This window comes from Ischnura elegans, chromosome X, assembly GCF_921293095.1.
Source record: "Ischnura elegans chromosome X, ioIscEleg1.1, whole genome shotgun sequence".
In the NCBI taxonomy this organism is placed as follows: Eukaryota; Metazoa; Arthropoda; class Insecta; order Odonata; family Coenagrionidae; genus Ischnura; species Ischnura elegans.
Genome location: NC_060259.1, coordinates 27,364,155 through 27,380,370, shown reverse-complemented (window position 1 = coordinate 27,380,370; position 16,216 = coordinate 27,364,155). Strand labels below are relative to the sequence as shown.

General features: G+C 36.5%; 2 protein-coding genes across 3 annotated transcripts in view; one reads left to right on the top strand and one right to left on the bottom strand.

The window, feature by feature from the left end:
• Positions 1 to 1,652: 1,652 nt before the first annotated feature.
• Positions 1,653 to 8,011, top strand: LOC124171402 (myosin heavy chain kinase B). Its single transcript, XM_046550577.1, has 5 exons — positions 1,653 to 1,790; positions 5,964 to 6,209; positions 6,520 to 6,649; positions 6,765 to 6,916; positions 7,655 to 8,011. Exons 1-5 carry the CDS (start codon positions 1,677 to 1,679, stop codon positions 7,868 to 7,870), a joined length of 858 nt encoding a protein of 285 aa, XP_046406533.1. The 5' UTR covers positions 1,653 to 1,676; the 3' UTR covers positions 7,871 to 8,011.
• Positions 8,012 to 10,021: 2,010 nt separating this feature from the next.
• The window catches only part of LOC124170687 (actin-related protein 5), a 34,297-nt gene continuing 28,102 nt past the window's right edge, over positions 10,022 to 16,216 (bottom strand). For both annotated transcript variants that reach the window (XM_046549589.1, XM_046549590.1), the window contains exon 13: positions 10,022 to 14,704. In XM_046549589.1, the coding sequence (XP_046405545.1) occupies positions 14,284 to 14,704 (421 nt within the window). In that variant the 3' untranslated portion in view covers positions 10,022 to 14,283. The remainder of the gene's footprint in view (positions 14,705 to 16,216) is intronic.

Genomic DNA, 16,216 nt, shown 5'->3' with positions numbered 1-16,216 from the left:
TTTGTTGCAGAAGCTGAGAAGATCACTGCAATATTAGTTATGAAGGAACATAAGATAACATTTCTCCTCGTAGCTTTCAAAAAATTAATCAGGATAAATATAATTAAGTAACCGGGACTGGCCACGGTGAAAACTTTACAGAGTCACCCTCAAATGCTTAAAATTTTGTGAAAATTACACAAAGAAAAAATCGTCCACCTTGACCGAGATTCGAACCAGGATCTCCCGATGTTGATGACCCGGTTCGAATCCCGGTCAAAGCGGATTATTTTTTCCTCGTGGAGTTTTCACACAATTTAGGATAAATCTCTTAAACAGATGTCTGAATATGCCCATTCTGAATCTGGTCTTAACCATGGGCATACCCAAAGCGGGGTAGTGGAAGGATGGAGGGGAATCAACCCCTTGCTGAAACCCTAGAAACAAAAAAATAGAGGAGTATATAGTTTTGAACTTCTTTATTTCAAACCCATGGAAACCCAAACGATTTTGGTGTAAAACATTTAACCAAAATAAAAATGATTTTTTCAAACAAAGAATTGTAATACATAACTAATAAAGTACTGTGATGAACATGTACGATTTTCTTGGAACTTGTTCCATTCCCCTTTTCCGCGCGGCAATGTCACAATCTGAATGGTAGTGGCTTGCTCCCCCTTTGCTTTGATCCTGAGCAAGGGCGTACCCAGGGTCATAACTAGAGGGGGCCAAGCCAAGTTGTGACATTTTAGCATGGAAAAGGTGAATGAAACTGATATTTCTGAGTGTAATCGAGATGAAGTAAGTAATTTGAATGTTGGCGCACTTGCTAACAATGTACCGTTAGTTGTACTGTAATGAAGAGCGTCGTCTTCCGGTGATGGTTTCATAAGTTGGTGCGTTCTTTTTTTCCTCCGCGATAAATCCACATTTATCCACTGCCAATTTCATAATCACAACAGAAACCAACATTTTAAGAAAATTATGACAGCGCTTTATTATTTTATGAGATTATTTCCTTGAAAAAATAGTTTTATTTTAGTTACATATCTTATACTGATACATGTCATTTTTTATCGTGTGTTTAAAAAAATTGAATACTTTCGTTTCAATTCAGTACTGATTTTGCTTAAAGACTTTTTTGATTTTTGCTTCTAGGGGGGGCAGCTGCTCCTGACCCTCGCTGGGTACGCCCATGATCTTGGGCACACCCTTGGTTCTAACCCTTAAAAGCTAAACAAAATTCAAAACATTACGATTAAGTAAACCGTTGTTAACATTCTCGTGGGTTTCTATCAATAAAAACAATACATAATGTTCAAACTTATATTAAATTCAACATATTCGATACTATTATTGGTATTTTAATCGATGTGATGACATCTTAAAGTTTACTCCCATGAGTGTACAACGTAGCATCTCCAGCAGTCCTTTCACGGCCGTCATTGAGTCTAATTTTTCTATGTTCCACTAGGCGCTATTTTTGAGGAGTTCCCCGCACTGTAATTAAAAATATCCGGTAAGTTTTTCGAAAAAAGATAGACTGGAAAAAAGTAAAGAGGAATCGAACTTCTTCTGGAAAATGCTGGTGCAGCGTCGAAAAGAGGCGACTCCCCCAACAAGAGTTCCCCTTCATATCCGCCCTCTATATTTAGCGCTGGCAGCTGTTGCACGCGGCCAGTTGGAAGGGTGCAGTCATGAGCTTCACTTTGAACGCGAGTGCCGCGAGGCCGCACGACGGGGACGTTGTGTCGCTGTGTTGGGCGCCGGGACGCGGGGTCTTCAGCGGCGGAGAGGACGGCATCGTCAAAGTGAGTCCGACGCCTACACACCCTCTCTGCATAGTATCCATGACGTTATACCGTATTAATTAATCTCCACTCGCGCCGTTAGTTACTTCGTCCGTAGCCTCGATATTAATTTCAAGTATAACGCATCTTCATAATTAAAACTGTCTCGCATGGTTTCGTTTTTTTTACTTTTTCTCATCCAGGGAATAGGTAAAATTGGAGATGTATTTTTTTTACCTCTCAGGCCCCCGACTTAAATTATAAGTTGTTCGAAAAAAGAACAAATCTTGTAGAAATGCCAAAAAGTTTTAGTCGTAGATAGTACTTAAAATGCTGTTCATTTCAGAGACTAATTTAAACAAATTGTCCAGGGGGCCACGGGGATACCCCCGTTTCAATTTGGCATATTCCATAGTCCCTATACCCCCGGAAGGATTGCTCTTCTTCCCCCCCCCCCCCCCCCCCGCAACTTAGAACTCCATGCTCTGAGGCCCTTTTTGTTAATATTTTTCTTCCCTTTCAAGACATGACGCTGACGAATTGAAGACAAAGATTTGACACAATTCTCACTCTCCTTGAGCATGGCTCACTTACTGCCATTTTTGTATTTTTTTCTTAAATACGGCTCACGTCTAATCCAACTGTCCCGAAAGAAATATTGTATAGTTATTGCATTAGTACATTATTTCCAGTAAATAAGGGACATCATTGAATAATCCTGGTAGGTATAATTTGTACCTAAACGTACACCCTATTCATCTCGCGAGGCTATTGTCGCACAATGAAAACTTTTCCTCCGAAAAAATATGCATTCCTTTTCAGGGGATTTAGGGGTAAATCACCGAGTGAATATACCCAAAATGATATCGGTAAAACAATCACTGTGGATGCATGCTTAAATATCCATTTATATTCCCTATAAAGCATGAAAAAAATAACGTTTAAAATATTTATTACCAAAACTACCAAACAGCGCGATGCGATGCAAAGGTTCTGTGGTCGGTAGATTCTTAAATGACCGAATTTCGCATGCATAAACACCCATCCGCCGCTACACGCTTTCATTCGCAAGTGAATATTTGCTCATCTGCAGCGATTCGAATTAGCATCCGCTCGGAATTTTCACCTATGACGATGTAAAAAATCGAAATTTCAAGTGCAATCAATTTAAATCAAGTTCTTGCAATTCATTGCATCCTCATGACGACTCAACTTGATTCCAAAACATCGCCTCGAGAGAAAATGACCTTATCTTAATCTTGGAGAATAAAAAAGAGATAGCGAGACAAGCGATATTAAATGAGAGCGTATCAAGGCTTCTGAAAAACTATCGCTGATAGTGAATTGTTTAAAAAATTAGAACATATTTATATTACAACGCTAGTTACTTTTTCATCTCTTTATGACATTTACGGTCTGTTTTACGAGACAATTGAGGCGCAACTGGAACGAAAGCCTAGGGCGGGCTCGCGAGGATACACTCCCGGGGGCAGGGTCTGTAAGCGCGAGCTTTTCACCTCTGCACCCAGAAGGGGGAGGACAGGAAGGAGAAAGGAAGGAGGCGCCGCCGCGATAGGAGCACGACGACGCCTCCTCGGACAGGATAGGGAAGGAAGGGAAGGGACGAGGAATCCCGCACCGTCACAAAGGCGGGCGTGTCCTACCATCAGCGAAACCAGGCATCAGCTATTGCTATTCTAACAACTTTGGAGGATTATCCTATGAGGAAGAATAATCCAACGATCAAATCGTTAGATACAATTGAGGCACAGTACGAGAGGTTCCATTCAATAGGCTACCCTACGTCGACGCGATAACAGACATTCGTCAGTTAAGAGCGCTTTCTGCAACACATGACCGAAGCCTTGAACCTATCATCATTTCCGTACCTTTGGCAGGAGTACCAATGGAGTAAAATTAGCAGTAAAAATGTCAATGTGTGCTGTACGACACTTAGCAGGACGATATGATAGAAAGGATGGAGTGACAATAGGTGGATGGGGATGGGAAAAGGGGGGGAATCACGTGTGAATGAATGTGTAGGAGGGGAAAGCTGATGAAAGGGGCGTGGGGTGGCCGAAGGTGGAGGGGAAATAAGGGTTGAGGGGGTGCAGAAATATTCAAGAAGGAAGTAGGTGAATGAGAATGCTAACTGGAGTGCATAGAGTTTGAGGGGAAGGGGGGAGTTTAGAGGGGGCATGAATGTTTAGGAGGGGAAACAGGTAGATGACAGGGACAGATGATGGAGTGGCAAAATTTGGAATCGAGAAAATTACTTTTGGGGGTACACAAATTTATATAAATTGAACTGGTGGATAATAGGGGCAAATGGGATGGCCAAGTTTTTGGGCAAAGGGGCGACTGCACTGAGGGGGGTTCACAAATGATGCTGTGCTGGATGGGAAAATGAAAATGCTGGGGATTCTGTTCAGTATGCAATACCCAGAGTGTGTATCACAGGTTAAACCTTAGTTCACTCTGTCAATGCCCTCTCTCCCCTTCAACTTTTCACTCATTTCATCCCCTTACTCCCGTGAAAAACTCATTCTTCATTGAGAAAAAATTGTATTGAGCTGTTGTGATTGGATAACTATCCTTATGGATATTTCCTTGAGCGCCCATTACTGGGAGAGATATATATTTTTATTCCTTAATATTTTTAAAAATATCTTTTGTTTTGTTTCAAGGATCTATGATCATTGACACTTCTTTTAATCTTTTCAAGAAGACCCTCTTCCTGCACCCCATCGACATTCCCTTTGCCCTCCAACTTTTGGCCACCCCTGTCATCTGATTTCTCCCTTCCTAAACATTCACGCACCCTCTCAAGCCCCTCTTTCCCATAGACCTTCCATCACTCTCTTCGAACCTTTTATTTGCCTTTCCAAGTAATTTTCCATGCATCCTCCCTAACTCCATTTTTTCCCATCTTTGGCCACTAATTTCGCCTCTTTATTATCTTACTTACCTCCTAAACATTCATGCAACCTATTGATTCCCTATTTTTTCTCCATCCTTAGCCACTCTATGTTTGCACCTGTCACCTGGTTGTTTTCTTAAAAAAAATCATCCTCCAATGACAAATAATTGTGTAGGCCCAGGGCAATTTGATAACTTGAATTTATCCTTAAAAGTCTGATAGTTTTAGAATAGTTTTTGAGGACTAGGGATATTTCGAATCATTAATAATTCAATTCAATTAATTGTTCATAGAGTTCTTTTTATTCGTAGCAGTGCATATGCCTGATGTTTGAAAGTTCTTTTAGTGTTTTGAAGAAGACTCCTACGTTTCTCCTTCCCACTTTTGTGTCTAATGACTATCCTACTTTCCATCGAGGTTTGATTTGGACACAGAAAACAGCTCCAAAGAAAGTGTGGAAAGACATATCATATAACAACTCAGAGACCAAATCAAGCAAACTTGTGCTCAGACAGAATAAATATTGCTTGATGCAATTCCCTGGAAAATTACACCAGAATAATTTAAGGAAGCATGCTAGCATAATTAAAATAGGATATAATTGATCCTGAAGGAAGAAATTAATTGAAAATCAAATTGAGGTGTTCTGATCCAAAATTGTTGGAAACACTACAGAGATATTTAGCTGGAGAAACAGATGGGGACTAAACTGTCATAAATCGGTACTCATGCCTGGAAGACAAATCTCTGCATAAAAAACTAATTCTGAAGTGAAAATTAAATACTAACCAGAAAACATACAAGAAGAAGGTGAGGGTAGAACTCTGGATGCATAGAAACTTATGATAATTTTTAAAAATTTATGGAAATGAGATTTTAAGAGTTATGGCTGATTAAAGGTGGAATTGCATACTGAGAAACGACTGAATACATATAGCTACTTCATATTAGGAAACATTAACTGAATTTGCTTTATTCAACTTACCTCCCTGTTATGTATGCTATGAATTATTTGAGCTGCACAATTTATCATAAGATGTGTAAATGTGTATCAAGAAGCTTTTATTTTCTCCCAAAATATAAATTGAATTTGTATTTTGAGATGCAGAAAAAAAGCAAATCTTCCAATCAATCATAGCCATCAAAATATTTTATCTTCTTCAGTGAAACAGTGATCTTTGATCATGATGATCAATAATGCAAATTAAATAGTTTCAATTTAGGTCAATATGCTATGCATCATCCAGGAGTGAAAATTGTAACCTTTTCCACAGGTATGGGATGAAAAGCTGTCATTAATAGGAAGTGTTCCTGCTGGCTCTTATTCAGTCTATGACATAGTTTATCATAATGACAGTTTGTACACATGCTCATATGATGGCAAAATAAGCATTTGGTCCCCTCCAAAAAGTGGAGACACTGAGTGGGCAGCAAAAGCAGTGTTGGAGGGTCACATGGAAGGGGTAAGAAGGATGAGATTCAGTGGAGATGTACTCTACTCTGGAGATGAACAAGGTGTGGTAAGTACAGAAATATTTGTTCTTGTTGCATTTTTCTTACTAATACTTTTATAGAGTCATGGCATGGTGGCCAAGAATGCATTCTCAATGATCTGATTTTAAACTAGATCAATAGCTATTGGATGTTGAGGAGGTTATATCCCTCTAAATGCAATGCATTTTTGACAAAAAAGCCAACGTCATGCCACTCACATGGAAACGATTTATGAAATCAATGAGTGAGCTAATAAAAAACAGTAAATAAATTTGAGTCAACCACTTGGCAAGAAAACTCAATGTAACATGACAACACAATGTTCTTCATCCACAGGTCATTGAATGGATTAATGATGAGAAGAAAAGAATTTTCAACATCCTTGAAGAGATATGGGATTTATGGGTGATTGACACCACAATGTACACTGTCCGAGATAAGGATATTTCTATCACCGAAATAAAAGGTTAATTGGCATTCGGAAGACCAAGGATTTTCAAAATATTGTATCAATCACCTCATAATTATGATATAATCAAATATTCCTGGCATTTGTATGAAAAGTCTCTCTCAATTTGCAGCTAAAAATACATTTAGCAGCAAGGGTACCTTGGAGGGCAGAGGTCCTATGTGCTTGATTGATGACCATATATATTGCATAACAAGAGATGGCATGGGAATAATGGGCTATGGTAAAGCAGATGATAAATACCCCAAGTTGGATACATTAACGGTAAGATATCTTCTAAAAATTAGGTTAAAGTAGAACAAAGGGTGTAGCAATAATGCTCATGCATCAGAATTTTAAGCACTTATAGACACAGATAATGCCTATATTGAAATGGATATAAAAGTAGCAAGAAATTAGGTGCTGTTAGATTAGAAGATCCAAAACAGTTAGTAAAAATATAAATGCATCAAATAAAGAGCAACCAAGTACTACTTAAGCTATTAACAGAAAACAGTAGAACAACTGATTTTAGGTGCATCGACTTGACATAGTTCTTGATTTCATACGGCTAAATTGTAGTCCAGCCTGTAAACTGGGGGCCTATAAGAGAGAAAACTTGATCATACGTATGAAGTGTTCCCGATTTTACTTTGACATTACCAAGTACCCATATTTTGGTCCTTTCAAGTGCATAAAATCTAGGTTTACTGCAAAAGCTATTCTAAAAGCCACCATGAAAAGAACCTTCAATAACCTATACCGCCTAGTACAATGCTAATATCAACTTTCACAGCAGAAACCTCTCTACAAGGAGAGCCTAGACTGTTTTTGTAAGTGTGCACTTATAATAAGGACCAGAGACTCAAGTGATCCTCTCCTAACCATACATGTGCGAGGACTTACCATCACTTACTACTATATTTTACAAAGAATGTGAAGGAATTCTTAGGACTTGCATTCAATGTGACAGTCTATAACATGCATTTTTAATATTGAAGTCTTTCTGTTTTCCTTTTTCAGGGCCACGAGAGGATTATCAATGCATTAACGGGGAAAAACCACATGCTTTTCAGTGCTGGATGGGATGGGAAAGTTAAGGCTTGGGATATCAGAACCATGAAATGCACTGCCACCTATGATGCAAAAGAAAATATTAATTGCCTGACTGTTACTGACAACATGACTTTATATGCTGGAGGAAGTAATGGAGTATTTATTGGTCTTCAGTTCAACTAAAAGTTTAACACTAGCATTTACTTTTAAAACATTGTCAATATTACTCATTCTGTGCTAATTTGGAAGTGGATTCCATGAAAATTTATGAACTTGTAGGACCAAATAAAGGCGAGAGAAATAAATAATCATAGTGATCATCAATTATGTTTGATCAAAATTTTACTTAAAAAAATTTATTCACATTTTATCATCCAGGGGCAGGTTAATCACTTCATTTTATGATTTGGGCTGAGGAAGTGAATGTACATAACTACACTACACTACACTCATCAATTCTAACTCACAAAATTTGGGATCATTTAAATCCCGATAAAATCATTCATTGCATTACAATGAGTGACATAATTTTCTAATAACTGTTGCATTATGCAGTATGTAAATATGGGACATACGTCAATTAAGTAAGAGTGTACATTAAATCAAGTTGAGTTCAGAAGAAGAAGTCAGAGTTGAAGGCAGTGATTGATGGAAGACAATGGAATAACTGAGCATAGCTAGACAAAATATAGCTTAATGCCACCGAATGTGTTTGGTCTGTAACAATTGAAATAATTCAATTGCCGTATTTATCTGATTTTAAACCATGTTTTCAGAAATTTTTCCATGAGAAAGTTAGAAGTTATGGCCTAATTCAAATACAGGATATTTGGGCAATCAGAACATCATAGCCAAAATATGAGTAATGTCATAGAGGATAACTACAAATAGTTACCGTATTTCTCCATATATAGTCGTCCCCCTAATTTTGAGGCTTCAGTTTTGGGAAAAATTTTAAAAACGCATTTGAATATAGCCCCCATATTTACTTTCACCATGCACATTTTCATAAAAAAGGGGGGGACTATATTCTGATAAATATGGTATATTCTTGCTCTTTAACCCTCTTGGTGCAGGGGCATTAGCGAGAAATTCCGAGGGTAAATTAGTAACATGTAATACTTAACAGAAAAAGTGAAGGAATCCCTTATATTAGGCTAACAATCCACACATTTTGAAAAGATCAATTCACGAACAGGAGGCACATTCTTCGTGCTTATATGTATGCTCTAGTATGTTAGATCTGCCAACTATGTATTTTTGAAAACATTTGGGCTTCTCTAATTTTATAATGTACTCATTGGAGTGGGTTTGTATTATATATTTTCATTCCTTATTAAACTAATCCCAATGAGTTCCCTCACTATAAACGATGAAGCAACCTTGTTCTGCCGAGAAAAAGTACTGGCAAAACATAACCAACAACAGAAGTTCAGTCAAAGTTAATGAATTTAACTTTTAAAATTGCATTAATAACAATTATCGCTATAAATATGCAGTATGGCAATGATAGGGTGGTTTCCTATTATTTTTTTACTACCTAAATCGAAAGATTATTACTCCTGGAGTACACATTTCACGCTCTTAGATTTTCGAATGACAATATCTATTTTTCGCTATTAAATGAAAAGTGAAAATTTTCAAGCGCGCGAAAACGCAACGGATAAGTAGGAATAATGGGAAAAGTCTGTGTGACGTATTTCTGGTTCCAGCTGTCGCCCTATGAGGTGACCTTGGGCCGAGGCTTGAGTGCTGATACGACGCAGGCTGCTAGCAGGTAGGGCTTGGCTTAAATAAGGATTATTATCACCCTATCAAACAAAGAAAACTTTCCGAACTTAGGTAATTTTAATGGGTGATTATTAAGAGATGTTTCCCTGAGCTCTGTGCTTCATGCATACATAGGTAATCTCAGACAATGTAGAACTCCTATCTACTCGTATAGAAACTAGGTCCCTGTGACGTCACCTGGAGAGGCATTGCATGGGCGCCAATCTGGCCGTTTTTAAAAGTGGTTAAAATTGACCATTGCCATTTGTCTAAACTGGGATTTCCAAAACCAAATAATTTGTATATTATGAATACACTAATGGTGGGTAGGGAATCGCAATCAATGCATTTCGTTTTCTTTAATGAAGGAAACTACCCTATTACAGTATCACATCAATTTAGCTATTTTTATAGCTTTAGGCACAGGCATCTACCCCTCCATCCTATACTTCTCCCACTAAATGTATGCAGAACGTGATATATTTTACATGCTTCTAGCTTATCAATAAATGCAAAGATTAACAGCAAATAATACATGCAAATTTCTTCAAATAAAACTGCCCATTTCATTTAAAATCTTTTAATTTAAAAATAATTTCTGTAATATTTTATTAAAAACAGATTGACATTTTTATGCACATATGTACATAGAAAAAGAATTAAACATTACTAACATACCTACGCCATGAAAATACAATGGCTTTTTATATTGAGGAGACATAATCTACAGAGGCAGAGTGCATTAGCACAGAACAGGCTAAGGCAGTAGGGCACAGTTGGCTATAAGCTATGAGCCCACCCTTTCAAGTACTCAATAGAGAGCTCGAGAATTTTCTCCCTCCCATCCCTGGCCACTTTATTAAGAGGTCAAAATGGACTTTTCACATCAACATTTGAGATTAATGCTGAAAATTAAATTTTCAGGACAATCAAAACATGCATGCATCAAGTAAATCCCTCTGACCATAGCTTGTAACAGCCAACAGGCTTCCACTTGTGTTAATCTGCCTCTGTATCTACAAACAGGGAATACAGTAAAACACTTCTCTTCATTATTTTTGGAGAACAAGGAAAATAGTATACATTGGGCGAAAAAAAGGTACAAATTAAGAATAAACATATTTTTTTAAAACCAAAACTGGGTAATAAATCTACATTCCCCTTTAGCTTCATATTTGATACGTTCACATACAAAAGGAGTAAAAAGAGTTATTCACGATAGTTGTAAAAATAATTTATGCACTGATGCCAAAATCTCACACACACATGGTATACAATCTGTCTAAGTATTAATGACTAAAGCATTTTACATTATAGGCAACTGTAAATGAAATGAAAAAAAACACAAGCCATCATAACATTATAACCACTGACACATATAACGCAACGAATAATCTGAAAGTTTAAATGAACAAATTATTCACCAATCTTCATATTAATTTAACTTGAACACACCTTTTACATTAATATGTGAACCTTTATGTGAGTCAGCAGTTTCCTAAATTTTGTTTTCACTTCTACGGAGGTTCAATGACTCTTTTGCGCATCATTTCAATTCTTTTGCATCATTCAGCACTCATAAGAAAGGTCTCTACAATGATAATTATTTACAAAACACTAAGAAAAATTCCCAATTGAAGATAAAAAATAGACCTGAAAGGAAAAATTAAGTCTTACCCACGGCAAGAAAAGGCCCTCTGAAGAGCATGCTATGGGTAATTTTTCAGGGTGTGCAAATAACTTCTTTATGACAATCTGAAGAGGGGATGAAATTTTGGTGGCGTTTTATTAGTAAAAATACCAAGAAAAAAATCAGCTTGATCGCATAATCATTGAACCTGCCAAATTGATTTTGAAAATTACAATCTCATTTTACAGGAAAGTCATTCCTTCACTGATTTTAGTCCCAGGTGAATCAGAAAGGGCAGAAATTACAGTAATCAGAAAGGAAAATAACTTTTAATGGTAACAGATATTTTTCCTAATGAGGATTATGATTTTGAATAGGTTAAAATCTGTCCACAATAATTTCAACCTCTCCTCAACCTCAACAATTCCACAGTAAGAAAACTTGGGATACAACAGTCAAAATTAATCATGACTGTCTCATGATGTTTTGTGTTTCATGATTCTTTTTAACCTTACAAGTCAACCTAACCTTGCATCAAGTGATCTCTTTCATTTCCTTTGACAATGCCTGCAATATCGAGGAATGATTGAGAAACACTAGTTTTAGAATAGCTTAGAAAGTTTAAAGTTGGTAGCAAAGGATGGCAAACCTACTACAAAAAAGGCAATCATCATCCTTACATGTAATCAGGAAATCAAAGTTGATGCATTTCCTAAATAGTATATGCATAACACTATCATATGCAAATTTTTCTTAGCTATGAAAATGTTACAGCTAAGAGAGGTTAATGTTACTAAAAGTGCATATTTAAAACACAAGATTGGGAAAATTAACTGATATCACCGAAAGTTGCTTTCCTTTCCGAAAATCACAATTTCTGCCATGAAATTCAGATAAACCGTCATAGTTACGTACATATGTAAGTTTTTCAATAAAATGTGGCTATAATTTTCAAACACATTTTGGCACAGATAAAAATTGTGTTATCAAGCTTTTTTTCAGTGGTTTGTTCACTATTACCCTGCACCAAGAAAAATCACATGGTCGTCAGACAAATAAAGTCTTTTGAGCCGCTCAAGCAACTCATGGACACATCATCTATGGCCACTGCAGTTCCCCCCAAGATTGCAGCACAAGGCCCTGCTATGCTCAAGTGTCAAGTACCCAACAGGAGAAAGTGAGACATCAACAATCAGAGGTAAAGAAATCATCTTGGGCAACTAGAAAAATGGGGTCAGGCAAAAAATTGCAAACCATTTAAAGAATTTGGAAAGGAAAGATCAGTTAGAATGAAAAAAATGTTCCTCTTTCAGCTATTCTCTCACAAGTTTGAAAAAAGAGAACGCTTAAATTGCTGCCCGCTTTACATGAGTTGGTTACATCATTAGAGTTCAGGTTCATTATCTAAGGTGGGTAGAACTCAAAGAGGGAAGTAATCACCCACAAGAGTGCAGATGACAACAAACCATGTAAGGCTGAGGAGTGACTGAGAAGCATTGACCCAATTAGCAGGAATGTTAGTAGTCATCAACTAGCCTGTAAAACCACTGAAGTCATCGATTTTTTGCCATGAATAGCTTGAGAAGTAGGTGATGGATTGAAAAATAAAAATACTTGTTTCTTTATTTCTCAAACCCTATCACAATTGATACTTTCAAAAATGAATAGCCCAATTATGAAAAGATTTCATTTGATTAAATGTCTTCAATGCCACAACAGATGGTGTAACACAATCATACTTGACTTTTGTTTTACTTGACAAAGTGGGAATACATTCAGCACCTGTAAGAAGCATTTGCTGCAGTTTTTTGCCACTTTGTAGTGTATGAATATAATCTCAACAATTTACCTTCCCTCAGTCTGTCGTACATGGTGTGACATTTCAAATTTTCCAAAAAACAATAAGGCAAAAGCATCAAATAGTGGATAAGGAGCAATCATTGGGGCTTAAAAAAATTTGATCGGAGCAAGGATTGCAACTGAGGGGGCATAAAAGTGATGTGCTACTTAGCTAATGCCAAAAAATGATGAATGAATGTATGTATACCTTACAATACCATTTCAAAAATTTTAGCAAATAGGGTTTTTGTAAGGTATGGTCAAAATGTTCCATGCAAATCCAGAAAAAGTTCCAAAAACATGAACTATTAGCAAAACCAGGGAAATTGTGTTAATGAACACAATGTTAAATATGTAATGATTTCATAACTTCATGACAATTTGAAATCTATAGTTTTTCTTTTGGAGTAATTTCCTCCAATTATAGTGTGTATATTTTCCACTGATTCTCACCAATTTATGAAAAAATACTTTTAAAATTGTGGCTGATTGAAATTCATATAATACTTCAGGTGTACTTCAATTTCATGTCTATGTTCATATGTATGACCTTCCACGGTAACTGTATGGAAGTTTTGGCACAACAAATAATTTATAAAGAGAGTAACTACTGAGAATTCATCGATTGTTTTGAATTGTAAATAAATATGTAATGGACATAAAGGAAAGTTAGAAACAAAAACATTCTCAATATCCAAATTCCTATGGGCAATTCAAACATATTTCATGGCACCCATTAATACAGCTATTCCAAAAATAATCAATTAAAACAACGTAATGGAATTATTAATACTTAAATTACAACACTTGCACACATCTTTGTACATACAGATAAGCACAACAATCAACACTCACAGCTATCAAGGTGTTCTCCAACACCATTTAGGAATTAAAAACAATATGAGCATCTCCCACCAAAATAATAAGAATATCTTTTTGAATGCTATACAAGCGTGGGAACATAATACGTCAGTGGTGCAAGTATAAACAAACACCACAAAAATTAAATATTAATTCCTTGATGCTACCTAATGGAAACATAAAATCAAAAATATTTGTAAATATAAATATTCAGATGTCCGTGCAGCACACTGCCACAAATTTAATAGCTGACTGAGCATTATTTTATTTGATGATTTTGCTAAGTCCAAGTTAATTCTAGAATAAGATTTGATATTTTCCTGACATAAAGGCTTAATGATGCCTTGCGACTCTCCTCCTCATTGAATGATGCTCTATAGTCTCTTGATTCGAGACAAAGGAGATCAGAATGAAATGCGACTAAGAAGAGAACCCAAGAAGGAAGGAAGATTTTACTCAAATCCTAAAATAAATACAAATAAATAAGCCACAACAATCATTCATCATCAACTAATATGACAGCCTCCTGTAGTAGATCAAACATCATTGATGGGAATTCTGAAACTTTAAAAGGAGATGAACCTTCCTTTTCACCTCCCACAAATGAGTCAATGGACAATATGGTTGACTCATTAATACTTGCACAATGAGACAAACGAAAAGACGGTGACGCAATTGTTGAACACGGGGATTCTATAAGAATGGGAGAAGGTATGTAAGGGTTGGAGGCTGGGTGTTCTTTTATATAGTCTCCTCCATATTCCTCATAATCTGCCCTTGTGATGAGGTAATTGGCCAGGCTAGGGTCAAGAGCAAAGTTGCGAGCCCCATACCAAGCATCAAGGGAAGGATCAAATGGCTTACTAATCCTAATGTTGGATCCAAAAGGTCTTATCTGCTGCAGCTCCATCTTCACCCTGAAATATATCAAAAGCTATTTAATGAGATATGAGGTAAAACACTTTGCACTTTCCACATAAAAATTTATTAAACTACAGTCGACATGTTTCGCTGCACTGCAGCATTATCAAGACTCTTCTTTTCTCAACATTATCAAGATTTCCGATTTCTTCCATCCACAAGTAAGAGACACACCCCCATTTTCGCCTGCAATTTCTGGAAAAAAGGTGCGTATGCTTTTCGTTTACGTATGTTAACGTATGGTTTTCTGGAATTTTGCCAACTTAAGTTTTCTGATGCCTCAGCAAAACTAGGGCCATATGAGCCTTTAAAAAGCCTCCTGTGCACACATTTTGGATTCTGAGGTCATCCAAAAAAGGAGAATCTTAAATCTAGTAACATTGCTCCAAAAGGAAAGAATGCTCTCACTAATGATCATGTCAGGGGAAACACTTCCTCGGTTCTCTCGTGGTTCCTCCGTGGAAACTGACCTTGGTATGGACTATAGAAAGAATCTTCCAGTGGACTGTGCAAATAATATTGTGATCCTCTTTTGAAAAGAGAAAGTAACCAGCTAGATAAATATTGGGCTAACAATGGACTTTCCATAGAGAGTAGAGTTGAAAGAGGCATAAGCCACCACCCAGCTTGCGAGTTGAAGGTCTCAGTGCTGAATTAGCGGTAGAATGCAGAAGCGTTCCTCGGTAGATTCTATGGACTCTTGCGAAAATTTCATGAGACTTTCCTTGGCAATGAGCAGAAATTCGAAGATTTGGATAATTATTTGAATAAACCATCATAAAAAAACGATAAATCAGGCAAAAAAATCTTGTGCAGGAAAATTTTTACGACCATAAATGCGGAAAAATAAAGGATTTGAAAACACTAATGAAGGATAATTTTTACAATGTTCTAATAGGGAATGAATCGGGACCCCAAAAAATAAATGCTAAATGTAGAGAAACATTAAATGCGAAGAGGTTAAATCCGGATCCGACTGTATGTATCATGGGAGATTGACGTCGTTTTCATGTACTACTGATAGTAATTGTAATTATGACAACTTTTCCACAGATTGCAATTATACCAACTGCTTTTACATATTTACTTTCATAGTTAGCACGTTTTCCCGGTTAATACGTTCATTTTTTGTGGTCACTTGAGAAATGTACTAAACAAGTTCTACTGTATTTATTCACACATCTGCTTAATGGTAAAGTAACTATTAAACACCCGTCATCAGTTTAATCACTCTAAGGCTCTATACACCAGTTTTACCGTGTAAATTTTACTATATTCTTAACCCATATTTATTTATCTGAATCAGTTATATTTTTTCATGAATTTATTGAAATTCCATAATTATTTTCTGCAATGGATTAACATCAAAAAACCTTGCATCATAAAACTGCTTCTTTTAATTCCTATTTAATTTCCTAACGGTGATTGTAACCATACTATTTTAAATGTTTTGATGATATTAAAACAAAATTTTCACTACATGTGTTTTTTATAAACTTATTTACCTC